The sequence below is a fragment of the Coenobita brevimanus genome, chromosome 87, assembly GCF_032717465.1.
Source record: "Coenobita brevimanus isolate Jiangsu-jjx chromosome 87, ASM3271746v2, whole genome shotgun sequence".
NCBI classification, from domain to species: domain Eukaryota; kingdom Metazoa; phylum Arthropoda; class Malacostraca; order Decapoda; family Coenobitidae; genus Coenobita; species Coenobita brevimanus.
Genome location: NC_137040.1, coordinates 27,747,198 through 27,763,592, shown reverse-complemented (window position 1 = coordinate 27,763,592; position 16,395 = coordinate 27,747,198). Strand labels below are relative to the sequence as shown.

The following is a 16,395-nucleotide window of genomic DNA, read 5'->3' as shown; positions in this document are numbered from 1 at the left end:
TTGCTAGGTAGCGGAGAGCTTGTTGAATGTTCCTGGTGCATGGAGGATAGAACAGAGGATAGCAAGAATATAGTGTTTGTTAGTATTGTGGTACATATTCCGGATGTTCACGGAGAACTGGGAATAACGTTTTTCATTGATTAACCATGTGATTTGTTCAGTCAGTGTTGAGAGTTGTGGGTTTCTATACTTAGCAGTTAGCCGTGTGATATTGACACTAAGAACAGTTAGCAAAAGGACGAACTTTGCACCTGGCTGACTGCAGATCAAATTCAACTTTCAACGCAGACCATCACCCATTCATGAAATAAGTGAAAGGATAGGCGGGGTTTCCATCAAAGATGGACGCCAAACGTCGTAGGCTGCGGAAGACGCCATGTAGAAGAGATGATGAGTGGAGAGCAACAAGGAAAACATGTCGTACATTGCTCCGGTGTGGCGATGTTTAAAATATGGTAAAATTTGTGCATGAAAGCATTTCCCCATATATTTACCATGTTATAGTCTTACACCAATTATATGGGATGTTTATTGAATAGAAAATTGTATGTAGAAGTTAATTCCATGGAGATGGTGATTCCTGTTGTACGCGTTCATATTTTTCTTCTAATGCCGCTTACACACCAATAGCATGACTGTCAGAGGCATTTGAAAATTTTTGTAATTTGAGGAAACTACTTAATAGGGCGTAAAAAAAATTATCTTCTAAACCCGCAAAACGTATTTCTGGGAGAAGTTCACAGACTCCAACCAGATAGCAGGACCACCCAGTGCACTGGCTTATTAGGGAATGAAGAAGTACGTAAGCATTGCCTGAATAATTTAGCTAGAACATAAGCAAGTTCTGGGGAGCACTTTTTCAAAACAATTGGAGGAATCCGATCTGGGCATGGAGCTTTGTTGGTTGGTAAATTGTCTAGGATGGATTGTATGTATCTAGTCTGTATTTTAAGTGGAGCAATTTCGGGAGTCAAGTTCTAGTACTGGGACGTTCTAGCTGACTTCTTGTAACGTAGCAACTCTTGCAGATGTACTAGTAAGGATATTCGCTTTACCAAGTGAGTCATTTGTAATATTATCGTCTGAAGATTTTAGTGTGGGAATGGGTGATGACTTGTTACATATTTTTTTGGTATTTCTGAGATACATTGACTGACATATGATAATTAAATTTACTGGGATGCTGGCATGAATAAAAACAGATTCTTTTATGTATGTAAACCTTTTGTCATATACGTTTGCAGTAGAAAAAAAAAATAACTATTATAGTGTATTAAAAAAATGAAAAAGCAAAGACAAAATGTATCAGCATTATCAAATATTTGTAAGTATTGTTTGTTCTACTTTACAAACCGTATATTTTACATAGTCTTACGTTACTTATTACAGTTGGATAATTTAATAACATGATTTTTAAAAACGCGTCCGAATCAGGGTGTAAGCACTAGATCTCGTTCCTTGAAGTCCAGTAGTCCCTCTACGTACTGCTCCATAAACCTTCACATGTCACGATTTCTGTGCTAACATCCGCCATCCATATTTAAAACATGCTAAGGCTGCCTCACACAGGACTGGTGTACTGATATCAGCGAGGTTGTCGTTTCGACATGTTAGCGGGTCTGACAGCAGATCAGTAAAGTCTGCTTTTTAACGAAATTCAAATTCATTAACTGTTCCCTGCCCAAGCAGGGATTTGGACCCGCATCCATTGGGATACGAGAACACCTTTCTACCGACTCGGCCACCTATAGATAAAGATAATCACCCAGGGTTCGTTTCTTAAACATCATTATCGTCTGCCTTTAGCAAGATGGAAAGAGAATATTTTAGCCAGTGTCTGTGTCTGTCCGTCTGTCTGTCTGTATGTGTATCTGCTCCCAACATGTCTCAAAAAGTTGTGGACGAATTTTCACCAAACCTTCGGGAAACAGCAACTATGTGTATGTGCAGAAGCCTATTACTTTTGGTGTGCATTTGATCAATGACGGCGAATGTCAGCCGCCATATGGATGGGCTTTTTGCCACGTGCGGTGACTGAATTCCATAGAGTTTTGTGAATTTTCTTAAAACTATTTTGTGGGTAATTTGTACCTTATCCAACGAAATATTTTGGCAGGCGATTAGCATTCGGCCCTCGAATGCATTTGTTTCATTTATTCATATGTTTCATCAGACGACATTGTTCAACTTAAGGCAGAGCTCTTGTCATGAAGGGGTAAATGGATGTCCGATCCGCCCTCACCTGTGTGAAAAATCTGTCCAGACCTGAATGACATTGCTTGGAGATAGCATGGCTGAAAAGTCCAATGTCACCGGACTGAAGGTAACAGTAGAACGTAGGGGTCTCGCTAGTGCTCTTGTTGACTGTACTTATTCTCGACCATTTATAGCTGTGACTTCCATGTGATGTAATTACTTAAAACAATTGCGTATTATCCTGAGAAGACAAACTATAATTCTGTATGGTGATATTTTGTCCTGTATTTATGGCCTCACAAAGAGTCATGGCACTAGTCTGAGAACAAATAAGGCTGGAGGAACACAAATTATAGCTACAATTGAGCGAAACTTATGAAGATTTTTTTTCTCTTGTAATTTTTAACAGTATATTATAAATACATTTTTTTTCCTATGACTCTGAATCTCCAAAACTTTAACATAATGTTCCTTGAGTAAAAAAAAAGAAAATGCGGGTAAACACACTGATACAATTTTCCGGATTAGCGAAAAAGTACTTGTTTTAGGTTTAGTCTGTTCAACAAAGCAATGCATCTCTTTTAGACACAGGCCAGTATTCTCGTTGGATAGGTAGGCTCCCTAGCACCTTATGTGTAACAATTTATTTTTGGATGTAGCAGGTGAATATCCGTTAGTACGTTATTTATGCAGACTACGGCGATGATTGGCGGATTTATATAACACTGAGTATAATAGTAAGGCGTAATGAGCATAATAAGTTGTTTAAGAAAAGATGTTAAGTAGCTTCCTTAGTCAACGATAATACGGCCACAATGGCTACTTGAATAGTGACCCCTGTTATATGAATTAAGTCTTATATGTCATTCACAGTGAACTTATAGTACTTTCAGGGATTACTGCCACATATGACAGAGAGAAAATACAAAGCATTTATAATGGATTTTTTCCCCTTTGCACTAAAATATTTGTGGGATAGTAATACAAACTTATAAACTAAGAATCCGTGGACTAAATCGCAACTGTTCAGGTTATTATTCGTACTACATCTATTCACTATACATCTTATTATTATACTATCCCCACACGATTATATTGGATCCTTATGAGGATGAAAAGCCTGATACAGGTTTCAATAATCCCTTCTTATCAGGCTGAATACAATGATCCGACTTCATGCAGAACTAAGAAAATCTGTCCTCCAAGTAAAGGAATTAAGACTTTGAAAAGGAAGAAATTAAAAAGAAAAGAAAAGTGAGATGTTGTACAGCGGTTGTTTAATCCATTCATCGTCCATATTTCTCTCAGCTGAATAAGTATTTCCTGGTATGAACCTAAATAAACCATTATCTATGTTCTTACCAGCAGGAGTCGGTTATTAGCGTGTAGGACAAAAAGTTGTTTATTTATATACAATTTTCTTTCAAATTTTTATTTTTTTCTTTATATTTAATAACACAACGGAAGAAGGAAACAAAATTGAAAAAAAAAATCCACATACCAGATTACTGGCGTCCTGCTTTGATAAAATATCTGTAACAGCTGGACTTGAACAGCTGTAGGTTGAAATTTGGCGGGAAACAACTCTGGGGAAGCGAGTTCCAGAGAGATGCATATCGAGGAATAGAAGAATTTTGATCGGCAGTAGTTCGGCAATATGGATGTGTGACATTCCAGTCATAACCGCTACCAGATGTCCGTGCAGCACAAGGGAAGGCATGGAGAGGTGGCACAATGGACGTAACTTCGTCTGAGCATTTGCCACAAAAATATCTGCAAAATAATGCAAGGAGGCAACATTCCTTCTTACCTGTTGTGGAGGTAGTTTATTTATAATAGTAGTGTTATTAATATGTCCAACAGCTTTGTTCTAAATTTTGTCTAGTTGTTTTAATGCAAACTCTCTACATGCATTCCACAAGGACGAGCAATATTCAAGCTGAAAGTGCACATGACTCTTATAAATTATAGCTAACTGCTCGTCAGTGAAGAAGTTACCGACTCTGCCCAGTAATCCAAGTTTCTTTCAGGTGGTTTTAGCAAGTGATCTGACATGAGAGGTCCAACATAGGGCATTGTTAAGTGAGACACCGAGAATTTCAATACCTTTGGAGATGGGATTATTACTTGCATTGAATATAATATGGGAAACTGGCAATATCTGTCTGTTAGTAGACTGTATATATTTGGTTTTACTAGTATTAAATGAGACAAGGTTATTTTGTCCCCATTCAGTGATCCTAGATAAGTCTTGATTCGGAGAAGGCTGTGCTGAGTTGTGAGCTAGACATATTAAACTTTGTGAATGGGTGCATAAGTGTGAATGAACTGCGAAGTGTTGAGTCAACTGCATGTGAATGAATTCATTATGGGTGACAGATAAAAGATTATTAATATGAATAACGACTAGGGTTCGAGCCAGAACTGATCCTTTTCACACACCGTTGGTCACTGAATGATATTTGAATATACATCATCTACTTTTATATTTCTGTCGCTGAGATACGAGGAAATCAGAGGAACAAAAGATGTTAGTCGAGAGTTGGGGAGTTTGGATAGTAGGGTATGGTGCCACACTCTGTCAAAAGCTTTAGAAAATATCAATGGCTACTGCATCAGTTTCTCCATGTTAGTCAACTGATTGGTGGATGGTGTGAGTCATGAGATTGAGTATATCACTAGTGGATCTCTCGTTGCGAAAACCATACTGCCTATCACTAATTAAGTTGTTGAATTCAATATCTTTTTGTGCTTATTCACTGCAATTTAAAATTACCAAGAGAAGACGTGATAGATATTGGTCTGTAATCGGAGGGGTTAGAGGAATTTCCTTTCTTCAGAACTGGGTGGATATTGGCTTCTTTCCAAGAATTAGGGAATTAAGAAGCACGTAAGCATAGCCTAAATAATTTAGCTAGAACATAAGCAAGTTCTGGGGAGCACTTTTTCAATACAATTGGAGGAATTCGATCTGGGTCTGGAGCTTTGTTGGTTGGTAAATTGTCTAGGATGGATTTTACGTATCTTGTCTGTATTCCAAGTGGAACAATTCAACTTGGAACAATTTTATATTAATAGTCAGTTGAAAAGCAACTTGGCAGCTGAATTTGAAGGAGCAAAACGTGTAGTAGGTTTGGCATGTGGCAAGCCGCCAGGATTCCAGAGGACTGTATGATGTACGAATGATTATGTGGTCCATTCTGTTGGTCATGCTGCTCATTATTCTCCCAGTATCGCATATTCCGCCCTTATATATCATACTTCATGCTGTTTCTAGATGGGGAAAGCGTCTGGGTGAATTATTACATTTTACTATTGTTGTGTTTATTTCAGGAGTGCTCATATTAGTATCCCTCTCAACCTGCAGCTGATAATATCCCGGAACTTTGCTAAACTAGATGGCACTTTTCCCTTGTATCTAGGCAAGGAAAACCTGCTACAGCTTTCATTAGCCTGGCCAGTGCCTCGTGATGCCCCCTACACACCTCAGATTAATAAATGTCTGAGGATTATATCACAGGTGGGTAAGAGAATTTAATCTTTTGGCTTTTTTTTTTTTTTTTACACGAAATCACTGCTTATTTGAGTAACAATGACTGCAGGTGGCAATATTTTTAAAGATATCATTGTAGTAAAGAAATTATTTATTTCACAAGGATGATGTCTTACATTGTCTATTTTCGCATCCTCCAAGCACTTTTACCCAGTTGCGGACAGATTCCTGATAATGAATGAGTCATCACTAATTCCAAGCCGTCGACGAGTTATATCCTCAGAGATGACAAGAGAATTGAACTAAATTGTCGGAAATAAAAATTGTGAAGCTGCAACAGCTCGATTATATGACACCGAATAAACGTTAAAACCTGTGTACTAAAACAAAATCGATACCTCTATCAAGGAAGAAGATGACAACAAAGTAAGTAAACAATCAGTCAACTATATAAGGTGTAAGAAGTTCACCTCCTTAAGATAAAAATATCAGTCAGATAACCAGAGGCTCCTCCAAGTATGAAGGCCAGAGAGTAGGCACCATTTGTCATGCTATACCTTTAGAGAAACCGCCATAGCAGGTCCCCCAGACTCGGACACAGGACTAGCATGTGATGGACAGTAAGGGGAACAAAGCAATCATCACAATACGGTTGTGCCCCACCACACATTAGTAACCCATGAGTAAGCCATGGGTGCCCAGTGCGTAGCTGGGTAACAGCCACCTCCAATCACTAAGACTTGGAGGGGAGAACCCTCGGTAATAACACCCTCTGATAAACATCCCTTAATTCATTGTTACGTCCGCATCCCACACTGCCACAGGCTCCAACAGCAGTAGTTCAGTACAGGAAGGACGTTGCCCATTGAGCTGTTCTTCCTGTAGTCACCCTTTTGGTGTAAAGTACACAAGATCAACAGAGTCTTTATAAATAAACACTGGTTTCTTAACACGTGCAGCCCCGGAAACGTGAATATACATCCTGACATTTTGTCACGGCTAGCCCCAGAGACGTGAACATACGTCCTGACGTTTTGTCACGGCTAGCCCCAGAGACGTGAATTAACATCCTACAATTCCAAACTCTGTCACGGCCACATTTTTCAAAATTCACATGTGATTTTTGGCAGGCATGCTGGGCAGACCTTCCTCTACCTGCCGCCAGGCAGCAACCCACGCTAACCCTGCTTGACCCGTGCGGGTTGCATGCTCGTCCACTCTGTTACCTGCACTGACCAGAGATGGACATAGCGTGCTGAGGTCTTTCTGACGATACTATACAAACTCTACTGGACACATTTACAGGTAGTAGTGATTTCCCACTTGATGATGATGTCCAAGACAAAGATTACGTGCTGGTTTAGGAAGTATCCAGTAGTAGTGATGAGGAGGTGCCTTCCTCAAGGAAGGTGAAATAAGTGGGGTACCGCAGGACTAGGGAAGGACCTCCCGCACCCCATGCACGTTCACGAGCCCCTCTCCTGCCTCAAGACAAAGGTGTGAGCGACAACAAGGACAGAGGTGGAAGGACGTCATAAGCATTCCTGGTTGGGGAAAGAATGGATTTCCCCATGGGAAGGCCGTGAACGAATCCCAAAAAGCTTAAGGTCAACCCTTATTTCTGTGTTCAGGGAAAGTGAAATTGCTGGGGGAATGGCAGGTAGTGAAAGTGAGAGTGTTGGGGGAAGGCAGGCGGGAGAAAGTGAGAGTGGTTGCGGAAGGCAGTCCGCATCTGGTTGACCACGTGGTGAGGAACCATGGCTCAGCACCTCATACGCTGAGCCCAGCACATCCTGCACTCAGCCACGGCCATCCTTCTTCCCAGTTTCTTCCTGTGCTTCCTCCCCACAGCCCCGAGTGGTGGGGAAGGGAAGCAAAGGGAAGGGAAAGGGAAAGGGGAAGGGAAAGGGGAAGGGGAAGGGAAAAGGAAGAGGGAAGAGGAGTGCAAGTGGGGAAGGATGCCACTCTCCACCTTCCCAGTCTACTCCACCACCATCTCCTCCCCAACCTTCTTCCCACCACGATGAGGGGGGCAATGGAGACAACAATGAACAAGACGTGTCCTGGGTCTTGGAAGATGGGAGTGATTTTATTTCCATCAATCACCCCTTCACGGAGGCTTGGTCAGGCTGCACTGCACCTGGCGTGAATGCTGGGTCCTCTAGGTTGGATTTTTTCCATCTATTTTTCAACCCTAAGTTTGTGGAGAATTGTGTACAAACAAAGACCTATGGACAAAGCCAGGTGCAAGCTGGCGAGTGTGAAGGGACCCAGAGAAAGCACGGCAAGCAATACGATTATCGAGTCAGTGCGGGTGAGATGTACCTATTTTTGGCCCTGGTGCTTTTGATGGGTATTATGAAAAAGAACCCAAGTCAAGGTATACTGGACTATGGACCCATTAGTCAGCACACCGTTATTTGGTAAGATAATGGGTCGTAACAGGTTTCAGTAGATAATGAGCTGTCTCCACTTTTGCAATGCTGATCACCCAAGCAACGTAAATAACACAGATAAAATAAGGAGGATACATATGGTTTTTGATCATCTTAGGGAAAAGTTCAGCTCCTCATTTTATCCATTCAGAGACCTTGTCATAGACGAGAGTCTCTTACTGGGGAGAGGGAACATTTCCTTCAAATATACACCCAGCAAAAGACACCGTTTCGGGTTCAAGATCCTTGTAATGTGTGACTGTAAGACTGGTTATGTGTAAGACATAGTTTTGTACACAGGTGCAGACAGATATCATACACGATCAAAGTATTGGACTCTCAGGGGCCGTGGTAAAAACAATGATTGAGCAGTACCTTCATTGTGCTCATGTCTTGTACCTGGACAACTGGTACACAAGCCCTCTTCTCGCTCGTTACCTCCACTTTCAGGAGACTGGAATGTGCACAACCGTCAAGAGGAACTGTCGCCAGATGCCGAGGATGGAGAGGAAGCTCGAGAAGGCGGTGGTCTTCTTCAAGGCAAATGATATCCTCACCACTGCCTGGAACGACAATCGAGAAGTCTTCCTCTTGTCAACGGTACACTGCCCCTGGTTCACCGCACGGAGTCCATTGATTACAATACCGAGAAGAGGCACCACGTTTGGAAACCTGAGTCAGTCATGGCATATCTATCTATCTATCTATTGCCAGACGCCTCAATCCCGTTTGGGGTGGCCACAAACAAATCGCCTCCAAGTCGCCCTGTCCCCCGCCATTTCACTGCCCTGCTCCCAACTCACACACCCCTCTCTCATATACCTCTCCACCCCATCCCTCCATCTCATCCTCGGCCTCCCCCTCCCTCTTTCCCCCTCCACCTCACTCACATACACTCTCTTCGTCAGTCTTTCACCCTCCATCCTCTCCACATGGCCAAACCACCTCAGTGTGTTCCTCATAACGCTTCCTATCACATCCACATTAACACCACAACGCTCCTTTATATCCTCATTCGTCAGCCTGTCTCTCCATGTGACTCCACAGGCTCCTCTTAAATAACTCATTTCCACTGCTCTCACTCTTGACTTGTGTCCTTCCAACAACGTCCAAGCTTCACTTCCGTACGTTAGAGTTGGTATCACAATACTGTCATGTAGTAACTTTTTCACTTCCATGATCACTTCCCTGTTTCTTATCACTGCTTTCAAAGAACCAGCAACCTTTCTTCCCTGCTGTACCCTTTCAAGCACTTCACCCTCCAAACCTCCATCCTTACTCATCACACTACCCAAGTACTTAAACGTACTCACATTTTCCAATTCCTCACCATCCAACCTCGCTGTACACTCACTGACTTCACCTCTCTCAAAGACCATCACTTTACTCTTCCCTACATTCACCTTTCGATTCCGTTTCTTACACACTCTCTCAAACTCATCCACCAAGCCTTGCAGCTCCCCTTCGTCTTCACTCAACAACACAGTATCATCTGCAAACAACAGTACAGGGAGTTTCCAAACACTATCATCTCTCACCAGGGCCACTCCAACATCCATTACCCTACCTTGTACCTCTTTTATTACCCCATCCATGTACAGATTGAACAACCATGGAGACATGACACATCCCTGTTTCAACCCAACTTTCAAAGAGAAAAATTTACTTAGTTCATCATCCACACGCACTGCAGCCTTCACACCATCGTACATACTCTTCACAGCATTCAACAACTTCCCATCTACTCCATATATTCTTAACACTTTCCACAATCCTAGTCTATCCACCCTGTCATATGCTTTCTCCAAATCCATGAAAGCCGCATACAACTTCTTTCCCTTCTCTAGAAACTTTTTCCACTAAAGATCTGAGAATGAATATCTGATCTACACAACCTCTTCCCTTCCTAAAGCCTCCCTGTTCTTCTCCAACTAATTTCTCTGTTCTTTCTCTAACTCTGTCAATAAGTATCCTACCATACACTTTTCCTATTATACTAAGAAGACAAATGCCCCTATGATTACCACACACTTCTTTTTCCCCTTTTCCTTTGTACAAGGGAATAATTATACCTGACTTCCAATCCTCCGGGACTCTACCTTCCTCCCAGGCCAATCTGCACATCTTCCACATCCATTCTACTACTATCTCTCCCCCATGCTTCAGCATTTCACCACACACTCCATCGATTCCAGGGGCTTTCCCTGATTTAACTTTCTTCATTGCTTCCACAACTTCTATCCTACTGATTTCTTCCTGTCTTCTCACCTCCCTCCTTCTCCCAGCCATTCCCCAGCCACTTATACTCGCATTACTTCCATCCTCTACGTTCAACAATTCCTTAAAGTGTTCTCTCCATCTGCTCACTTTTTCTCCCTTCTCCACTAGTAATCTACCATTTTTATCTTTCACTCCCCTGCTAACTTCACTTCCACCCTGTCTTACTCTTTTCACCTCTCTCCAGAACATTTTCTTACAGTCCCTCCACTTTACACTCAAATTCCTTCCAAATTCCTCATCCACTCTCTTCTTACTCTCTCTTACTAATCTTTTCACCTCTCTCTTTCTTTCTACATATAACTCTCTCTTCCGCCTCTCAACCTCTTCCACGCCCCTATTTCTCATCCATTCATTGTATGCTTTCTTCTTTTGTGCCACAGCCCGTTTCACCTCTTCAGTTCATGGCATATAACATCAATATTAAGGCAGTTTGATCAATCTGACTCCATGATTTCAAGCATGTATTGTCCCAGGACCACAATGAAGTGGTACAAAAAAACTATTCATTCACCTGCTTGACATAACCGTCCTCAATGCACACTGTCTCCACGCAATGACCACGAATATCTTGGAGACCTTCGAGAGGTATGTGAGGGACCTGGCAAGGGAGATAATTGCAAAGTATCCTAAGGACAGGCCCCACCATCGACACCACACACCCACTGTCGCACACACTCCCGTGCGACTTTCTGGGTGTCACTTCTCCAAACTCATTCCCCCAACACTGACCCGTGTTTATCCTCAGTGTAAGTGCCATGTGTGCAGGTACTCTAAATCAAGGCCAGCCTGTCTTAGAAAAGACACGTGATACCAGTGTGTTGAGTGCGATGTAAGACTATGCTTACATCCCTGTTTCAAAGAGTACCACACCCTTCAGCACTACTAATAATGTGTGTGACACTGTAAATAACTGTACATCATTGTAAATATTTTCTAGCAGTTGTGAACAGTGAGAAACGGTAGAGTGTAACTGGAAAAGACACAAACACAGTCAGTACAGTGAGCGATCCTTGTTTCAGAGTACCACAGCCTTCAGCACTACTACTAATAATGTGTGTAGTCGAGCTATATGACACTGTAAATAATTATAAATCACTGTAAATATATTGTAGCGATTGTGTAAAGTGAGAAACAGTAGAGTGTAAGTGGAAAAGACACACACACACAGTCAGTACAGTGAGCAATCAGTTGCCGATTTCTATGGTTCTGTCAGTACAAATATGCTTATATACCCTATAATACTGTATGTAACATATTTTATTCTTGTAAGACTTACCAATTTCTATGTATTAAACCTCTTTGTATGTTCCTTGAGTGTTTTAGCCATGTATGGTACAGCTACCCATTGCACAGGTTGGGAGAATGAGGGCACGTGGTGGGCCTTCATAGGGAACCCCGTCGCCAAGGAAGTACTGAGAAATCGCATGTCTTGGCCCAATTGAGGACTTTAAAGATTGTTTTCCATTGTTTCTCATCAAAAGCAGAGGTTTTAGGCAAAAAGCCCAAGGTCAAAAATTTGCTATGTCTGGGGGTTTACTAAGGTCTGAAAGTTGCCGGGGCTGCGCAGGTTAAGTTCACTGTCTATATTTTCCAAATAATTACACTTAATGCTTTCCGACTTCACTTCACTATTCCTACAAGCACATGAACTATACAAACTTTAGTAACTGCAATAATACTTAATACTTGACAATACTTCACTGTGTTCACAAGTACCGACGATATACAAACTTCAGTAACACTTCGCTGTTTGCCAACAACTCTTCACTGTTTTCACAAGTACAGAAAATATACAAACTTCACTGACACAGCACTGACACTGCACTACACTCAAACTGAACTGAAAACCAACTGAACTTGCTCTAGTCTCTTCCCCATCCTTATATAACCTTACATTACTCTAGAAACTTTTACATTTTCTACACAGTTCTGGTGTATTCCAGAGAAGAGAGCATGGTTACAACAGTTACCAACTCAGAGACATCCAAAATATGCCAGAGTTTTCTTACATTTTATAACACTATCAATTATTTAGCATATAAACATAATTAAATTACATAATTTAACAGGCAATCACATAAATAAAACATTATATGGAAAAAAAAGAGCACAAAAATTAATGCATAACTTACAAAACAACTACGTTCACAAACAGCAGGCAAACTGGCAACTCTGACTTGTACCAGAGTACCGTAAACATTGGGAATCAGTGAGAAACTTCTAGACTACCTATCTACCAAATCACGCTTCTTAACCCTTTTGCGGTCGGATAAGTTTTTAAGTTTTGTGTTCTACGACACGTCGGCATTTCCTCCCTCCCCCCCAGCTGCCACATACTCCAAATAAGTTTATTCTCGGCTTATTGTCACCACCCAAACATATTTATTTTGCCACAAAAACCACATATTCCTATTCGTCGATGTTTGTCCTACACAATAAGCAAAACAAACCATAAAAAAAAAAACTATACTGTACGTACATGAGGCCTGTGGGAATTAACATTTGAGAACATAAATCTCACTTCCCAACATCATAAGTCGAATGTTTACTAATCAATCTCCACATGTTATACATCATTATTAGCTATTGAATGCCGGAGGTCCCAGTTTGATATGAGGTATGGTGTTCGAATAATAAGCAAAAAAGGAAAACCCATTTCCAACAGACAACATCTTTATTTTTTCGGGGAGCTCTAGCGAAAAACTTTTCTTGCCACTGTTATTTTTTATTTTATCATCCTATGTAGAATTTCACTGGCTTTCATTTGAGCCAACAATGGTGATCCTAGGTCTCATATTTTCGAGAAAAATGCGAAAAACTATGGTGTACCCATGCTGTGTCATGACTGTAGGGCAGTTTCCTGCCTTCCTCTAAGCTACTGCATGTATTTCACCAATTCCTTGAACACTAGATATGCACACTATATTCTCATGATTCACTGTCACAACTTCTATAGTTGAATACTCACATTTGGTGCAGGGTAGAGGCAGTGTAGTTTATTAGAAATGGTAGCACAATCTTCGTTGGGCCAACGGCTGGTAACGACCAGGAATGCTTCACAAACACCAAATTTCCTATTCCAAACACCAGCTCTAATCACAACAAAACAATACTCACAAGCACTATTGGTGTAGTGAAATATGTTACACGGCCAGGACAGGGGTAAGAGTGGAAATTTAAAGGGCCAAACCACATATTACCTCCCCCACTCACAGCTCATTTGGTACTGAATAACCTGTCCGCTCTCTTGCCGGTACTGGGACCTACAGTTACCAACTCATTACTTTTGACGAGCAGCAGCTAAGCTATGATGCCTCCAAAAATGATGCTGATCAACCAAAAACATTTTCTCTAACGAAAGTCTTTATGCTTTTCTGACTACGAATGTGTCAATGTGTACGAAGGGCTTAACATTACCCCCTCCCTAATCCTTTGTCGTCCCGATAAAACTACAGAATATATACAAACATAAACCTTAATCCTAATGAAACATCTAACTATAAACATAATAATTCTTCAACTTATCAGCTCTTCTTCTATGCCACTTCCAATGACATCTCTGATCTTCCACACAGTCCACTTCTCCAGGAAGGTCTTGGTCCTCTTCTTGCACCATTTCTTCTCCTGGGAAACTGTCAACATCCATTTGCACTTCAGCTGCTTGGTCCTCCTCAACATCCTCGGTTGCAGGAGAACACGATTCCTCAGAGATGTCCCAGCTGTACGGTCCTGGCCCATGTTACTGCCACAGATGGTTCACGTGTACCACCTTCGGGCGAAACTTCATTCCTTCAGTAATCTGACATGTTACGTCTGATAGGCAGTCCAACGCAGTGTACGGCCCGTCCCATGGGCTCTGCAGCTTTGGCAACTGACCCTTCTTTCGCTGAGGACTGTATAACCAAAATTGGTCACCATCCTTGAGGCTCACCTCGCTGCCTTGGTATCATAATTGCACTTCATCATCTCTCCTGAAAACTTAAGGGCTCCTCACACTTGGTGATGTACCTCAGCCAGCCTTTCCTGAAGATGCTTCGCATAGCTGGAGGTGTCTGTAGGCAGCTCTTCACCAGGTGGTCTTCACATTAACATGTCAATGGGTAAGTGTAACTCGTGGCCCAACATCAGTTTTGCGGGGGCGCAGCCGGCAGACTCATGGGATGCAGACCGATATGCCATCAGCAACACAGGAAATTTCTGGTTCCATTCCATTTGTCCATCTATGCAGTACTTGGCCAGTTCTTGTCCCAGGGTCCATTTGAATTTCTCCACCATCCCATCTGACTGTGGCCTTAGTGTGGTCCTCCTTGTCTTCTTGATCCCCAGTAACTTGCAGCATTCACGGAACACAGGAGACTCGAAGTTTCTACCCTGGTCAGAATTTAGCCCTAGTGGTATCCCAAAACGACAGAAAAACTGATCAACCAACACCTGAGCAAAGAGTCGCAGCCTCTTGATCGGGGATAGCATAGGCTTCTGTCCACTTTGTGAAACAGTCAATGGCGACACATATATACCGGTTTCTTCTTTCAGTGAGTGGCAAAGGCCCAACAATGTCCACCGCGACTCTTTCCATTGGTCCACCCACTTGGTACAGCTGGAGAGGGGCACAAGTACACTTCTTTGGTCCCTTCCTGGCACAGCATACATCACAGGCCTGACATCACTCTTCAGCAACTTGGTGCATGTCAATCCATTAGAACCTCTGTTGCAGTCGGCTTAGAGTTTTCTTCACTCTCAGGTGCCCGCTAGTGTTCTGGTTATGAGATTCATCCATGATCTCAGACCTCACCTTCTTCAGAACCACCAGTTGCCAATACATGCTGAGGCCATCAAATGTCTCCCACTGACGCTCCAGTAGTCCCTTGTTCAAACGAAGAAGGTCCCACCGACTCCAGTAGTTCTTGGTCACAGGGCTTAACCTGGAAACATCTTCCCAAGATGGTCGGACTGTACTCCTCTGCAGCCATTCTAGCACTGGTTGTAAATCTGCATCCTCTATCTGCATCCTCTCCTCTACTGACTTCTGACCCAGAATTTCCATTGCAGCACCCTTGAGGCTAGTAGTAAGCTGCATTGTTCTATCATACTTCTGCTGCTTTGACATCAACTTCCCCCTTAAGCTGTTGCTGTTCTTCCTTCATTTCCCCCATGAAAGCATCTAGCTGTCCTTGCATCCTCAGTTGTACTTCCCCCTGTTGCTCCTGTTATGCCTCTTGAAGCTGTTCGTATCATTCTTTCTCTTCTTCGTTCTGTGCCTGCAATTGTTCTTTGAGTTTTTTATGTCCTTCATCATGTGCCTATAGTCCTTCATTCTGTGCTTGTAGCTGTATACTTTGTGCTTGTAATTGTTCTTTGAGTTCTTTCTGTCCTTCGTTCTGTGCCTGTAGTTGTGCTTGTAATAGCTTCATAATTGCACCCAGCAGTGCCTCCTCCTACCTAGCTTCGCCTCGTGTCTGTACACCTTCTGCCTTCATGTTGAAGGTTAGACTCATTGCAGCCTTTAATAATTCCACTCGTGACACCACTGTTATATCCCTGCCCCACACAGGCACAGGCTGCAATAGCAGTAGTTCAGTACAGGAAGGACGTTGCCCGGTGAGTTGTTCTTCCTATAGTCAGCCTTTAGGTGTACGGTACACAAGATCAGCTAAGGCGTTGTAAATAAACACTGGCTTCTTAAGTTCACTGTCTTTATTTCTCAAATAATTACACTTAATGCTTTCCAACTTCACTTCATTATTCTCACAAGCACTCAGCTATATACAAAACTTTACTAACTGCAATTAAACATTTCCCTATTTTCGCAAGTACTGATGATATACAAACTTCAGTAACACTTCATTGTTTGCCAACAACTCTTCACTCTTTTCACATGTGCTGAAAATATCCAAACTTCACTGACACTGCACTGACACTGCGCTACACTCAAACCGAACTGAAAAACCGACTGAACTTGCTCTAGTCTCTTCCCTATCCTTATATAAGCTT

The 16,395-nt window shown here is 42.1% G+C and overlaps 1 protein-coding gene across 1 annotated transcript in view; it reads left to right on the top strand.

Moving 5' to 3' along the window:
* LOC145411042 (ionotropic receptor 93a-like) overlaps nt 1-16,395 on the top strand; it is a 39,375-nt gene that overhangs the window by 8,426 nt on the left and 14,554 nt on the right. Inside the window, exon 5 of the mRNA XM_080281104.1 lies at nt 5,530-5,716. Coding sequence (XP_080137230.1) covers nt 5,530-5,716 — 187 coding nt within the window. The remainder of the gene's footprint in view (nt 1-5,529; nt 5,717-16,395) is intronic.